We start from the raw sequence: 13,682 nt of genomic DNA on the forward strand, positions 1-13,682 counted from the left end.
ACTGACCCCTAGTCCTAGACTTCCCAGCTAGGAGAAGCATCCTCCCAACATCTACCCTGTTAAGCTCTATAAGTATTTTATATGTTTCAATAAGAACACCTCTCGTTCTTCTAAAGTCTAGGCCTAGTCTGCTCAATCTCTCCTCACGGGATAACCCCCCCCATCTCAGGAATCAGTCTGGTGAACCTTCGTTGCACTCCCTCTAAGGCAAGTATATCCTTCCTTAGGTAAGGAGACCAAAACTGTACACAATACTCCAGGTGTGGTCTCACCAAGGCCCTATATAATCGCAGTAAGACTTCTTTACTTTCATACTCCAATCCTTTTGTAATAAACGTTATGTTACATTTGTCACCAGCATTGCTTAAGAGTTGTGATGCCATGGAGAATTTATTGCTGAAAAATGCTTTCAACTTCAAACACAGTTCAGCTTAGATTAGTTCAGTGGGTAACACTCTCGCCAGAGTCAGAGGGTCGTGAATTCAAGTCCCACTCCAGAGGCTTGAGCACATAATGCAGGCCGACACTCCGGTGCAGTACTGAGGGAGTGCTGCACTGACGGAGGTGCTGCCTTTCGGATGAGACGTTAAACCAAGGACCCATCTGGCCTCTCAGGTGGACGTAAACGGTCCCATGGCACTATTTCAAAGAAGAGCTGGGAGTTCTCCCCAGTGTCCTGGCCAATATTTATCCCACGTGGATCACCTGGTCGTTCATGTCATTGCTGTTTGTGGGATGCAAAATGGCTGCTGCGTTTCCTACATTACAATAGTGACTACACTTCAAAAGCAATTCATTGGCTGTAAAGCACTTTCGGGTTTTCTGCAGTCATGAAAGGCACTCTAGAAATGCAAATGTTTTTTCACGTAGCCACGTATCGGTTTCCAGTGGCAAGGATGAGCCACGACATGCTCAAGACGGTTTAATTTGCATTAATACCTACTCTCCAGGCTATATGGCAAGCTGCTAAATTTGCAAAGGAGCGTTTAAGTTGCCAGACTCCTCTCTGCCATTGTTCAGTCACTCCTCTTGAATTCCCTCCTACGACCATGTACGACCTCCCACCTTGCCTTCCTTTTGTCTCTTTTCTTCTCCCCGTCACCCCCGAAATGTTTCCTCTCCTCCAGCTTAGTGTTTACTTTCTGCCTCAAATGCTCAGCATCTGGAGCGGTAAACACAAACTAACTTAAACTAAAATAGAAGTGCCAACATTTGAATTTTGCTCAGCTATCAGCCGTTCATTGCATCCATAGACCTTGCACAAACTACACTGACTCCACCCATTAAACCCTCCTCACTAAAGCTTCTCTAAAACGCCTCCCTTAGCCCAGAAGAGAAAACCAGCAAAACTCCAGAACCCCTGTCTGACCTACCACCCTACGCTGTACATCCCTGGCCGGTTGACTTTGTTGCCAATGCATTCCCCAGCTGATAAAACTCTCTTTCTGTCACTCTTAGATCTATGAAGATTCGATTGTGCTTCAGTCCGTTTTCACCAGCGTACGGCAGAAAATCGAAAAGGAAGAAGACAGTGAAGATGATAGTGAGGAAGGAGAGGAGGAGGAGGAGGAAGGGTCCGAGTCAGAATGTAAGTTCTGTGGGGAGTTTGGTTTCCATTTTGCCTTGGTAGCTTGCAGTTTTCATTTTCTATTCCCAGATCTCTGTGCAGGATCCTCTCCACTTCTACACAAAACCCTTCAGGAGGGTGGCTGAGAAATGGTTTGGTTTAGACAGTGGAATTCTGTGACTGCCAACATTAATTAATTAATGGTTAAGGACACGCTGAGCTCAATGTTTACCATTGATCCACTCCAGGGGAGAACGTACCAGAATTTCCTTCCCTTTCATCATGCTGTCCAGTTCCATTGATCCAGCACAGCCCAAGGCTGACTGTTTTTCATTTTTTTCCCTTTCTGTTAGCCAGGTATAACTATCCTGCCATGGGGGCCAGACTGCCTCCCTGCAGCCCAAGGACAGAGGATGATAGAGTGTCATGAACAGAACAGTGGGGAAGGTTGTCTAGCTGTTCTCTCAGCCAGAGTAGAGTCCGCAGGACTTAAAGGGAAGAGGACACCTGATAATGGTCTGTCCAAAGAGGGTGTTCGTGTGTGACACACGCCCGAGAGCTGCTCTCTTACAGAGCAACCAGGGAATGAGCATATCCAGGGTCGAGGGAACACAATCTTGACTCTGATTACTGGATTAAGGATTGAGGTTATCCAAGGTCGAAGGAACACACTCTGACTCCGATTACTGGATATGGGGATGAGGATATCCAGGGTTGAGGGAACACACTTGGGTTGAGGAAACACATTCTGACTCCGATTACTGCATTGTTACTGGTTGTGATGAGAGTGAATATACTTGGATTAGGTTCACCCTTTCTGATCCCATTTCTCTCTCTCTCTCTCTCTCAGCTCGTTCAGTGAAAGTGAAGATTAAGCTAGGCCGGAAGGAGAAGAGCCAGGATCGAGTGAAAGGGCGGAAACGTTCCAGCCGTGCCTCCAAGTCCAAACCCATTGTAAGCGATGATGACACAGAGGAGGAAGTGGATGAGGTGGGACCCAGTACCTGAGGCCGTTATTGCAGAATTTACATTGTACAGAGCTAAGTTTAAGCCAGTGATACGGAATCTCCAGTATTGGTGGCCAGTGACCTCCTCCATGTTGACCTCGTGCCTTCAAGGTCGTAGCTTTGAGTCCTGCAGCGGCCTGTCATTTAATTCACCAGCTAAGTTAACGAGTTTTTTGTGCTTTTATACGAACAGCACTGCACCGCGCAGTAGCAAGACAGGGAAGGACAAAAACTGCCTGTCCATTCACCCCCACCCCGCAGTTACCAGCCTGAGATCAGGAACTCACATCCTACCTTCAAGGTGCAGTGCGCTGGTAAAGCAACCTGCTGGGCCTCCCTTAATTACCAGTTTATCAATTTACTCGGGACTGGCCTCGGTCACAGTGGGCGCTACAACTGATCTCCGTGTCCCCAGGACCAGAAAAGGGAGAAATTGGCCAGGCTTCCCACTTCAGATCGCTATACAGCGACGCCTGCTGGAAACCACACGTGTGGATGTCAGTGGAGGAGAGGATTGGGCTTGGCCATGGCGACCCCGCCCCCCCACCATGGTTGAATAGCCTGCTGATACTCACCGAGAGCCACATGTCCCAGATGGTAGCCAGCACCCACAGAGCAGGTGTTTGGTGGGGGTGGGGGGTGGAATATCACAAATGTCAAAGCTGTATAATTGGAATTATACCAGTGACCGCTAATGTTCCCTCTAATTTTTGGGGGGGTACGCGGCCCCTTTAACTGGTTGTGCGGCCCATTCAAATGTTCGCACATGCACGGTATTTTCCATTTAAAAGCCGGTGAGGGGCCTGTGCGGGACCTCCAGACCACTGCGCGGCCGCACAGCTTAACGGGAACATTGGTGACCACAATCATTTGTCTGGACATTGTCACTAGATTTACCAAGAGAATTTAAAATGTGGCAGGGCTTTTGCGAAAGAAACAGCTGGATTACTGCGCTGAAAAGGAGAGAACTGAAGGAACGAGGGGCGGGGGTGTGGAGAAGTAACTTTTTAAACCATGAGTATAATCCGATGGAATTTCCTTTATTTTATTATTTTTGTTTGTTTGTTTTTGTGCCTTTTCAGGAACGGTCAGGAACTGGTAGCGATGAAGATTAATCTCAGGATAACATTCCGTGTCGGAATCTACACTGGGGGCTTTGTCCACCCTTCCGAAAGTGACTGTGCGATGTTCTCGTACCCGTGTCCGGCTAGCAGTGTAGTGTACGTTTTTAGTATACGATGTAAACTTGCATATTTATAGCAGGAGAGGAGAAGGCATGTAGGATTATCAACTTAGTGTCTCGCCGTGTTGAAGCCGGTCGTGTTCACAGTGGCATTAACGGGACGGCTCTTTTCCAAGCTGGCATTTCTTGTGCGAGTAATGTTAACTCTGAGGAGACGCAGCTGCTAACCGCAGGCATCCCGCGATCTAACTCCTCCTTCCCACTGAGTCACCTCGCACTGTGTAATATATAATCCGTCTGGTTAATCGTTACATTAATTAAATTAACCAAACGGGCTTGAATCGGGGACTTTGACACTAACCCGCGGGTTAACCTGTTGCTGGATGATGCGCGTTCTGCACAACAAATGACACCTTGAAAAGGTCTGACCAGGGAAAGAACAAAAACTCATGAATTTGGGACTACTTGATTTTTTTCTAGACGTTTATTTTGTTTCCTTGCTCCATGCGAGCGCAGTCGGTCACATGCAGTCCTTGCCTCATTGTATTGTGACTCGTGTAAGCATGTGTGTAGGAATTCACTCCCATTACTGTACTGTATTTTAAAACAGGTCAAAACTACCCCTCTTTGCAGACTGCAAGGGAATTCTGTACTGTCATTATCACTGGACTACAATAAAATAATTACTTGACTGTGTCTGATGTGTGTGTGTGCATGTTTGTCTTTTACTTCAACTTGCATTTATATAGCGCCTTTAACATCCCAGCTTCACAGGAGTTGAGCCACATAACAAGATATTAGGCTAGGTGACCAGAAGCTTGGTCAAAGAGGTAGATTTTAAGGAGCGTCTTAGAGGCGGAGAGGTTTAGGGAGGGAATTCCACAGATTAGGCTCTAGGCAGCTGAAAGCACGGCCGCCAATAGTGGAGCGATGAAAATCGGGATGTGCGCAAGAGGCCAGAATTGGAGGAGCACAGAGATCTCGGAGGGTTGTAGGGCTGGAGGAGGTCACAGAGATAGGGAGGGGCAAGGCAATGGAGCTTGAAATGAATCAACTGAGCAGCCTGTGGGTGGCGCTGTCCAGGGAGAGTATAAATACTCGGGCACGGGCCCAGCTTGTGCAGGACATTCTTAACAGGAACTAGTGAAGGACACAACTAGACCTCCATGTTGTAAAACAGTTGATTAAAGCTTTGTTTAACGCTTAGACCAAGTGCCTAGTAGTTTTCTTACATCAGAGCTATTTGAAAACAAGGATGAGAAATTCAAAATCGAGGAATTTCTGGATCGGGAGCCAGTATAGGTCAGCGAGCACAGGGGTGATGGGTGAAGGGGACTTTGTGCGAGTTAGGATACGGGCAGCAGAGATTTGGGTGAGCTGAAGTTTTCAGACGGTGCAAGGTTGGAGGCCGGCCAGGAAAGCATTGGAATAATCGAGTCTCGAGGTAACAAAGGCAAGACTTCTTCAAAGTTAACACCTCCGAGAAGGAGATTTACAGTTCTCTCTCTGTCTCCGGAGAATGACCTCAGCGGCCCGCACGCTCCCCTTTATATGTTGCTGCATGCCGGTCTCCTTAGGGCTCCAATGTGAAACAGGGAGGGACCCAGAGCCCCCATCTCCAAAACAAAAGCAAAATCACTGTGGATGCTGGAAATCTGAAATATAAACAGAAAAATGCGGGGAAACATTCAGCCGGTTCAGGCAGTATCTGTGGGGAGAGAAAGAGAATTAATGTTTCAGGTTGATCACCTTTCATCAGAACTGGAAGATATTCAGAGTTCTTAAGCAAGTACAGAGCCAGGGAAAAAGAGGGCAGGGAAAGAACCAAAGGGGAAGGTGGAGGGCAGGAGTGATTAAATGATAAAAGTGCTGATGGTGCAAGGTAATGGGACAGGTATAGAAATAAAAGATGGATCCGGCAGAATAGCAGAGAGGGAGGGAAGCATGGAAAATCTGGCAAAGAAGGCTCCCGCGGCGCAGTAATGTGGCGGAAGAAAGGCTGGTCGACCATCTTGAAGCTAATTAATGAATGAGTAAAGCTGGATGTTTGGAGCCATTTTCCTGACTACCAACTCGTCCTAAGGGAGGGAGGTACTCAATTAAACCCCATGGAAGATAAGAAATAGGAGCAGGAGTAGGCCATTGGCCCCTCGAGCCATTTAATGAGATCATGGCTGATCTGATCTTGGGCTCAGCTCCATTTCCCTGCCCGCTCCCCATAACCCATGGAATAAAGTCTAAAATAATTGCAAAATACTGCGGATGCTGGAAATCTGAAATAACAACACAAAATGCTGGAAATACTCAGCAGGCCAGGCAGCATCCGTGGAGAGAGAAACAGAGTTAACGTTTCAGGTCGGAGACCCTTCATCAGAACTGGAAATGTAACATATTAAGCAGGTGCAGAGACGGGGGGGGGGGGAAGGAATTGAAAGAACATCCTGTGAAAATGTTGCAAATGGGAATGGCAAAATCATACTGCATGAAAAATGGGGGCAGGGATTATTATCTGAAATTGTTGAACTCGATGTTGAGTCCAGCAGGCTGTAAAGTGCCTAATCGAAAGGTGAGGTGCTGTTCCTCGAGCTTACGTTGAGCTTTATTGGAACAATGTAATAGGCCGAGGACAGAATAAAGTCTAAATGCCACCATGAGTCATTTGTGTGTGTCAGCAGATTAGAACAATGACCAGAGCTGGTCCTGTAATCTCGAACGGAGACATCGCTCCAGATACTACAAGCCCAAAAAGTCTCTCAGTGTCCTGAGGTGTTTGCTGACTGTTTATTACTCTCTCCCTCCTTTCCCCATCTGTCTCACTCTCTTGGACTTTATTGCAACCTTCATTCTTCCCATTTTACGAACTTGTGAGCTTATAAAACCAAGCTTAGAATCATCTAACCACAGACATGCCAACCCCACCGTCTCATAAATCGAGAAAAAAATCAGGAGATTTGGGATAAAAATCATGGGTTGCTATTTTGTTCCCAAACATAAACCAATATAGATTGACACTTTGTTTATAAAGCTGGGTGTGAATGTAAGTTGCGAGGAGGATGCAAAGAGGCTTCAAGGGGATATAGACAAGCTAAGTGAGTGGGAAAGAACATGGCAAATGGAATATAATGTGGAGAAATGTGAAGTTATCCACTTTGGTAGGAAAAATAGAAAAAGGCAGAGTATTTTTTAAATGGTGAGAGATTGGGAAATGTTGGTGTGCAGAGGGACCTGGGTGTCCTTGTACACGAATCACTGAAAGTTAACATGCAGGTACAGCAAGCAATTAGGAAAGAAAATAGTACGTTGGCCTTTATTACAAGAGGATTTGAGAATAAGAGTAAAGACATCTTACTGCAGTTATATAGGGCCCTGGTGAGACCACACCTGGAATATTGTGTACAGTTTTGGTCTCCTTACCTAAGGAAGAATATACTTGCCATAGAGGGAATGCAATCACCAGACTGGTTCCTGGGATGGGGGGATTGTCCTATGAGGAGAGATTGAGTAGACTAGGCCTATATTCTCTAGAGTTTAGAAGAATGAGAGGTGATCTCATTGAAACATACAAAATTCTTACAGGGTAGATGCAGGGCGGATGTTTCCCCTGGCTGGGGAGTCTAGAACCAGGGGTCACAGTCTCAGAATAGGGTCGGCCATTTAAGACTGAGATGAGGAGAAATTTCTTCACTCAGCGGGCGGTGAATCTTTGGAATTCTCTACCCCAGAGGGCTGTGGAGGCTCAGTCGTTGAGTATATTCAAGGCTGAGATCGATAGATTTTGGGGTATTAAGGGAATCAAGGGATATGGGGATAGTGCAGGAAAGTGGAGTTGGGGTAGAAGGTCAGCCATGATCTTATTGAATGGTGGAGCAGGCTCAAGGGGCCAAATGACCTACTCCTGCTCCGATTTCTTTTGTTATGTTCTTATAAACCTAATTCGTGGCTTATTTAATCTCTAACAGGTCACAGCCAATGTTCCCGTTTAGCTGCGTGGCCTCACAGCTGTCTGAAGCTCCCGCGCAGGCCACTTGCCGGTTTCTCAATGGAAAAAACGTGCATGGGCAGGATTTGGAATGGGCCGCGCAGCCCTTTATAGGGTCCACGCACCCGAAAAAATATTAGAGGGTCCACTGGTCATAGCTCTTTACAAAAACTATATTACTGCATCTGAAAATGCTTTACAAAAAACTTTTAAAAAATCCTACCTGTTATCACCACTTGTAGTGGCACTACATACTTTGATTTTCCTTTTCCCACATGACTAAAAGACGGATACAATTGTCAAAAAGGAAAACCTCCATATAATCTCGTCATATATTAAAGGCATAGGAACTAACGACCTCATTGCCCTCTAGGAAAGAATACCATAGTAATATGTAAATCTAGGCAATGATTAACACTTTAAAATGCTATAAAGGAAATATTAACAAGTCCCTGGGTTCTGTGATCCAATGGAGATTACAACTGAACTGGAAAAACAGAAGTCAACGGAGCTTGAAAGCCTGCTGAATGCAAAATGCAGTTATTTACATAAATAACTTCTCCTGTCAGGGCCGGTTCTCAGTCCAATAAAATGTTAGGTGTTTGCACCTTACTAAATAATCTCGGAAATGGGCACACAAGCCTTACGAATCTTTCACTAACCTTCCACTGTAAAGTATAAACAATTCAGAGAAAGTGAATAAAACCACGGCACGTTATAGCTGGGCGGGGGCTGGGGGCGTGACTGGATCCGGCCAACTCCTCCAGAGAAAAGCTCATCTCACAATCCACGGGGAAGGGGCTACGTTACAGGCCCCAGGGGCGTAGATCCCGGCCGCTGGGCGGGCCCCCGCTCTATCGGCCGCTCAGTGTGACAGGCCAGATCTTCCTCGTCCGCGCCCGGCCTGTTTTCTCAGGAGCGCTGAGCTGATCGCTGAAGGCCTCGCTGTGCCCGGTAACCAACTATTGCTCAGTAATTACCCACCCAACAGCCAGGACCTACCCTCCGGGGCCCGCCTAGCGGCAGTAATGCAACCCCCTCTCCCGTGGATTGTGAGATGAGCTTTTCTTTGGTGGAGTTGGCCGGATCCAGTCACGGTGCCCGGCCCGGCCCCGCTGTAATGTGCCGCGGTGGGAGATTGGTGAACAGTAGGCCCAGGCCTCGTTACTTACAGTGAAAAAAATCGGGTACTGCACGGCCCCAAGTGCGGCTGTGGAACAGCGCTGGCAGCTTCCCGATATTATTTTAATGAGGCCCGAACTTCGGGAAAAGCCTCTGTCTCTTTATAGTTGATAGGCCGAGCCAGATTATAATTATGAGCCTGATCTGCATCTTTGACTGACAGCTTAAAGGGAGGGGCAAGTCAGTGTTTGCAAAAACTGGGGATGGGAAACTGGCCCAACAGGTGCAAGTAAACCAGCGTCAGAACGTTCTGACGACAGGTCAACAACCTGAAACAGACCCGGTGAGTATTTCCAGCATTTTCTGTTTTTATTTCTATCACCACTACTCTCTGCTTTCTGTCCCTTAGCCAATTTAGTATCCACGCAGCCACTGCCCCTTTAATTGCATGGGCTTCAATTTTTCTAACACTATATCTGTTAGGAAGAACGATGAGGAAGAATTGTCTCTGCTCCAGCTCCCCTTCTGTTTAAGAATATAACCACAGACTAACTTTATCTCTTTATTTTTACGGTGCAATTTTTCATTGTAACCTATCTCTCCCATCCCTTTCCTGAAGGCATTAGCGAGTTGCCCAATGAGTTCTGGATGCCCTCTGCTCCCTTGGTCAAATGCCCATTCTTTTTACCAATTTTATCACTGGTGAATTCACAGAGTTTTCCAGGTTGGTGAAAAACGACTTTGACCTTTCAAAAAGCAGGGAATTCTCCAGCTCCTAATGGATCCTGAGACATATGTCACACTGTATGTAATGATATATGTAATATATGTCGCACTGTATGTGATGTAGTGTCATCCGTGGCTTAGTGGGTAGCACCCTCACCTCTGAGTCAAAAGGTTGGGGGTTCAGGTCCCACTCCAGAGACGCGAGCACAAAAGTCTAGGCTGATGTGCCCAGTACAGTGCTGAGGGAAATAACAACAGAAAATGCTGGAAAAACTCAGCAGGTCAGGCAACATCCGTGGAGAGAAATTTGAGTTGACGTTTCGGGTTTGACCCTTCTTCAAAACTGGAGAGAAAAGGAACTAGATCGAAGGCAGGGCTGCGATCGGACAAAAGAACAAAAGAACCAAAAGAAGTAAAAGAGATTAGAAGCTAGACGAGATGGTAATAGGCTGGGATTAGGTGTAAAGTGTACTGGCAGGGCAAAAGATAGCTGCCAGGTGTGAGAGAGAAACAAAAGGAAAGGGTGGGGGAGGAAAGGAGTGGAAAAATATAAGTAAAAATGAAATAGGGGCCGAGGTTATGATCTGAAATTGTTGAACTCGATATTGAGACCGGAAGGCTGCAGAGTGCCTAATCGGAAGATGAGGTGCTGTTCCTCGAGTTTACGTTGAGCTTCCGTGGAACAGTACAAGAGGCCAAGGACGGTGAGGTCCGAGTGGGAATGGAGCGGTGCTGAGGGAGTGCTGCACTGTCAGAGGTGCCATCTTTCAGATGAGATGTTAAACTGAGGCCCTGTCTGCTCTCTCAGGATGTAAAAGATCCCAGGGCACTATTTCGAAGAAGAGCAGGGCAGTTCTCCCCGGTGTCCTGGCCAATATTTATCCCTTAACCAACATCACTATAACAGATTATCTGGTCATTATCACATTGCTATTTGTGGGATCTTGCTGTGTGCAAATTGCTGCCACGTTTCCTACATTACAACGGTAACTACACTGCAAAAGTATTTCATTGGATGATATATGCACGATGTGTGCGTGTCCCGGGACTGACTTTGAACACCAGAATGTGGAGATGAAGCTATTTTAGGTAAGTTCACTTGTTGATATTGCTGGCCATATGTTCACACTTGGAGTAGTGTGCTCAGTTCTCCTCCATATTACAAAAAGGATATAGAGGCACTGGCGAAGGTGCAAAAAAGATTTACAAGGATAATACCAGAACTAGGAGGTTATAAATATCAGGAAAGACTGAACAGGCTGGGGCTCTTTTCTCTAGAAAAGAGAAGACTGAGGTGACCGAATAGAGATCTTTAAAATTGACGGGGTTCCATAGGGTAGATGTAGAGATGTTTCCACTTGTGGGGGAGACCAGAACTAGGGGTCTTACATATAAGATAGTCACTAATAAATCCAATAAGGAATTCAAGAGAAACTTCTTTACCCAGAGTGGTTAGAATGTGGAATTTACTACCACAGGGAGTAGTTGAGGCATTTAAGGGGAAATTAGATAAGTACGTGAGGGAGAAAGGAATAGAAGGATATACTGACAGGGTGAGATGAAGTAGGGTGGGAGGAGGCTCGTGTGGAGCACAAACACTGGCGCAGACCAGTCGGGCCGAATGGCCTATTTCTGCATTGTAAATTCTATGTAATATCGCTGAAAGGGATTGACTGTTCATGACTGAATGGGCCAAAATGCAAAACATTTTTATGCCCTGAATTTTAGCCTAATTTCGTGGTTTTAATTTGATTCTGTTTCCTGAATATCACAGTCATTTCCCAGCTTTAGATTTCAGGCATTTCTGTTGATTTCTGATGGGGGTATATCATCTGTGTGTGAGCGACAGAGAGATCTAAACTATCCAGGGTATAGTCTATGCTGACAATGAAGCCACTTCCGAGTAAAAAATGCGTGTGGTGTCTCTGGCTGTTGTGTGTCCGGATCTTATTAAGTGTCTAGATTATATCTTTCTCCAAATGCATTTGCTCATCTATATCAAATGAACTAAAGATACCAAATCCATTTAACTATTTATGTCGTCATGGTAACAATGGCACAGGTTCTTAAAGAATAGAGGCCTAAATGACCAGGCTCAAAGATGGAGCCAAGTGGGGTGGAAATAGAAGAACTGATTTAATTTCAGAGCAGATTGGAGACAAAGAACTTTTAAACGATCTTAAACTAAAGATCTGGGCAGAGACATTATCCTTTGTAGATTAGCGTTATTCTTGCTCCCTCCATGGCCTCGTCCCTCCCTATCTCTGTAAACCCCTCCAGCCCTACAACCCTCAGAGATCTCTGCGCTCCTCCAATTCTCACCTCTTGCACATCCCAAATTTTAATTGCTCCACCATTGGTGGCCGTGCTTTCAGCTGCTGAGGCCCTAAGCTCTGGAATTCCCTCCCTATACCTCTCCGCCTCCCTACCTCACTCTCCTCCTTTACGACGCTGCTTAAAACCTACCTCTTCTGTCCTAATATCTCCTTATGTGGCTCGTTGTCAAATTTTGTTTGTTAACGCTTCTGTGAAGCACCTTGGGACCTTATTTCTACGATAAGAGTAAATAAAGAGAAACTGTTTCCAGTGGCAGGCGTGTCGGTAACCAGAGGACACAGATATAAGGTGATGGTAAAAGAACCAGAGGCGGCGTGAGGAAACATTTTTTTACTTAGCGAGTTGTTGTGATCTGGAATGCACTGCCTGAAAGGGCGATGGAAGCAGATTGAATAATAACATCCAAAGGAGAATTGGATAAATACTTGATGGGAAAAACATTACAGGGCTATGGGGAAAGTGCAGGGGAGTGAGATTACTTGGATAGCTCTACCAAAGAGCCAGCACAGGCACGATGGGCTGAATGGCCTCCTTCTGTGCTGTATCATTCTATGATTCTAAAGCTGCTGTATAAAGTTGCTGTTGTGATGGTGCTCCCACAATGCTGTTACTTAGGAAGTTCCAGAATATCGACCGAGTAATGTTGAAGGAACGGCGATATATGTCCAAGTCAGGAGAGTGTGTGACTTGGAGAGGAACTTGGTGTTGACTGTGTTTCCATGACATTGCTGTGCTTGTCCTTCTAGATGGTAGAGTTCGCGAGAGAGGGAGATGCTGTCGAAGTAACCTTGATGAGCTGTAGACTGTGCACACTGCAGCCACGTTGCGTCGCTGGTTGTGGGGGGGGGGGGGTGAATATTAAGTCCAGTGGCAGGGACACCAATCAAGCTAACTGTTCTGTCCTGGATGGTGTCGAGTTTCAAGTCTTGTTGCGGCTGCACCCAATCAGGCGTATTCCATCGCACTCCTAACTCGAGCCTTGTAGGTGTTGGAGAGGCTTTGAGGGGTCAGGAGTTGAGCCACTCATTGCCAACACAAGAACATAAGAAATAGGAGCAGAAGTCGGCCATTTGGCCCCTCAAGCCTGCTCCGCCATTCAATAAGATCATGGCTGATCTGATCTTGGCCTCAACTCCATTTTCTCGTCTACTCCCCATAACCCTTGACTCCCCTGTAGCTCAAATGTCTGTCAATCTCCGCCTTGAATATATTCACTGGCTCCGCCTCCACAGCTCTCTGGGGTAGAGAATTCTAAAGATTCACGACCCTCTGAGAAGAAATTCCTCCTCACCTCCGTTTTAAATGGGCAACCCCTTATTCTGAAACTGTGCCCCCTAGTTCTAGATTCCCCCACGAGGGGAAACATCCTCTCAGCATCTACCCTGTCAATCCCCCTCAGAATCTTATATGTTTCAATAAGATCACCTCTCATTCTTCTAAACTCCAACGAGTATAGGTCCAACCTGCTCAACCTTTCTTCATAAGACAACCCCTTCATCTCAGGAATCAACCTCGTGAACCTTCTCTGAACTGCCTCCAACGCAAGTATATCCTTCCTTAAATAAGGAGACCAAAACGGCACACAGTACTCCAGGTGTGGTCTCACCAGCGCCCTGTACAGTTGTAGCAAGACTTCCCTACTTTTATACTCCATCCTCCTTGCAATAAAGGCCAATATTCCATTTGCCTTCCTAATTACTTGCTGTACCTGCATGTTAACTTTTTGTGTTTCTGGTACGAGGACCCCCAGATCCCTCTGTA

The 13,682-nt window shown here is 46.2% G+C and overlaps 1 protein-coding gene across 3 annotated transcripts in view; it reads left to right on the forward strand.

Moving 5' to 3' along the window:
* The window catches only part of LOC147097656 (SWI/SNF-related matrix-associated actin-dependent regulator of chromatin subfamily A member 4-like), a 137,531-nt gene extending 133,078 nt beyond the window's left edge, over positions 1–4,453 (forward strand). For all 3 annotated transcript variants that reach the window (XM_085971651.1, XM_085971650.1, XM_085971649.1), the window contains exons 34-36: positions 1,459–1,588; positions 2,418–2,557; positions 3,657–4,453. In XM_085971651.1, coding sequence (XP_085827777.1) covers positions 1,459–1,588; positions 2,418–2,557; positions 3,657–3,689 — 303 coding nt within the window. In that variant the 3' untranslated portion in view covers positions 3,690–4,453. The remainder of the gene's footprint in view (positions 1–1,458; positions 1,589–2,417; positions 2,558–3,656) is intronic.
* Positions 4,454–13,682: the final 9,229 nt, after the last annotated feature.

This window comes from Somniosus microcephalus, chromosome 31, assembly GCF_052327205.1.
Source record: "Somniosus microcephalus isolate GS21.2 chromosome 31, FLI_Smic_1.0, whole genome shotgun sequence".
NCBI classification, from domain to species: domain Eukaryota; kingdom Metazoa; phylum Chordata; class Chondrichthyes; order Squaliformes; family Somniosidae; genus Somniosus; species Somniosus microcephalus.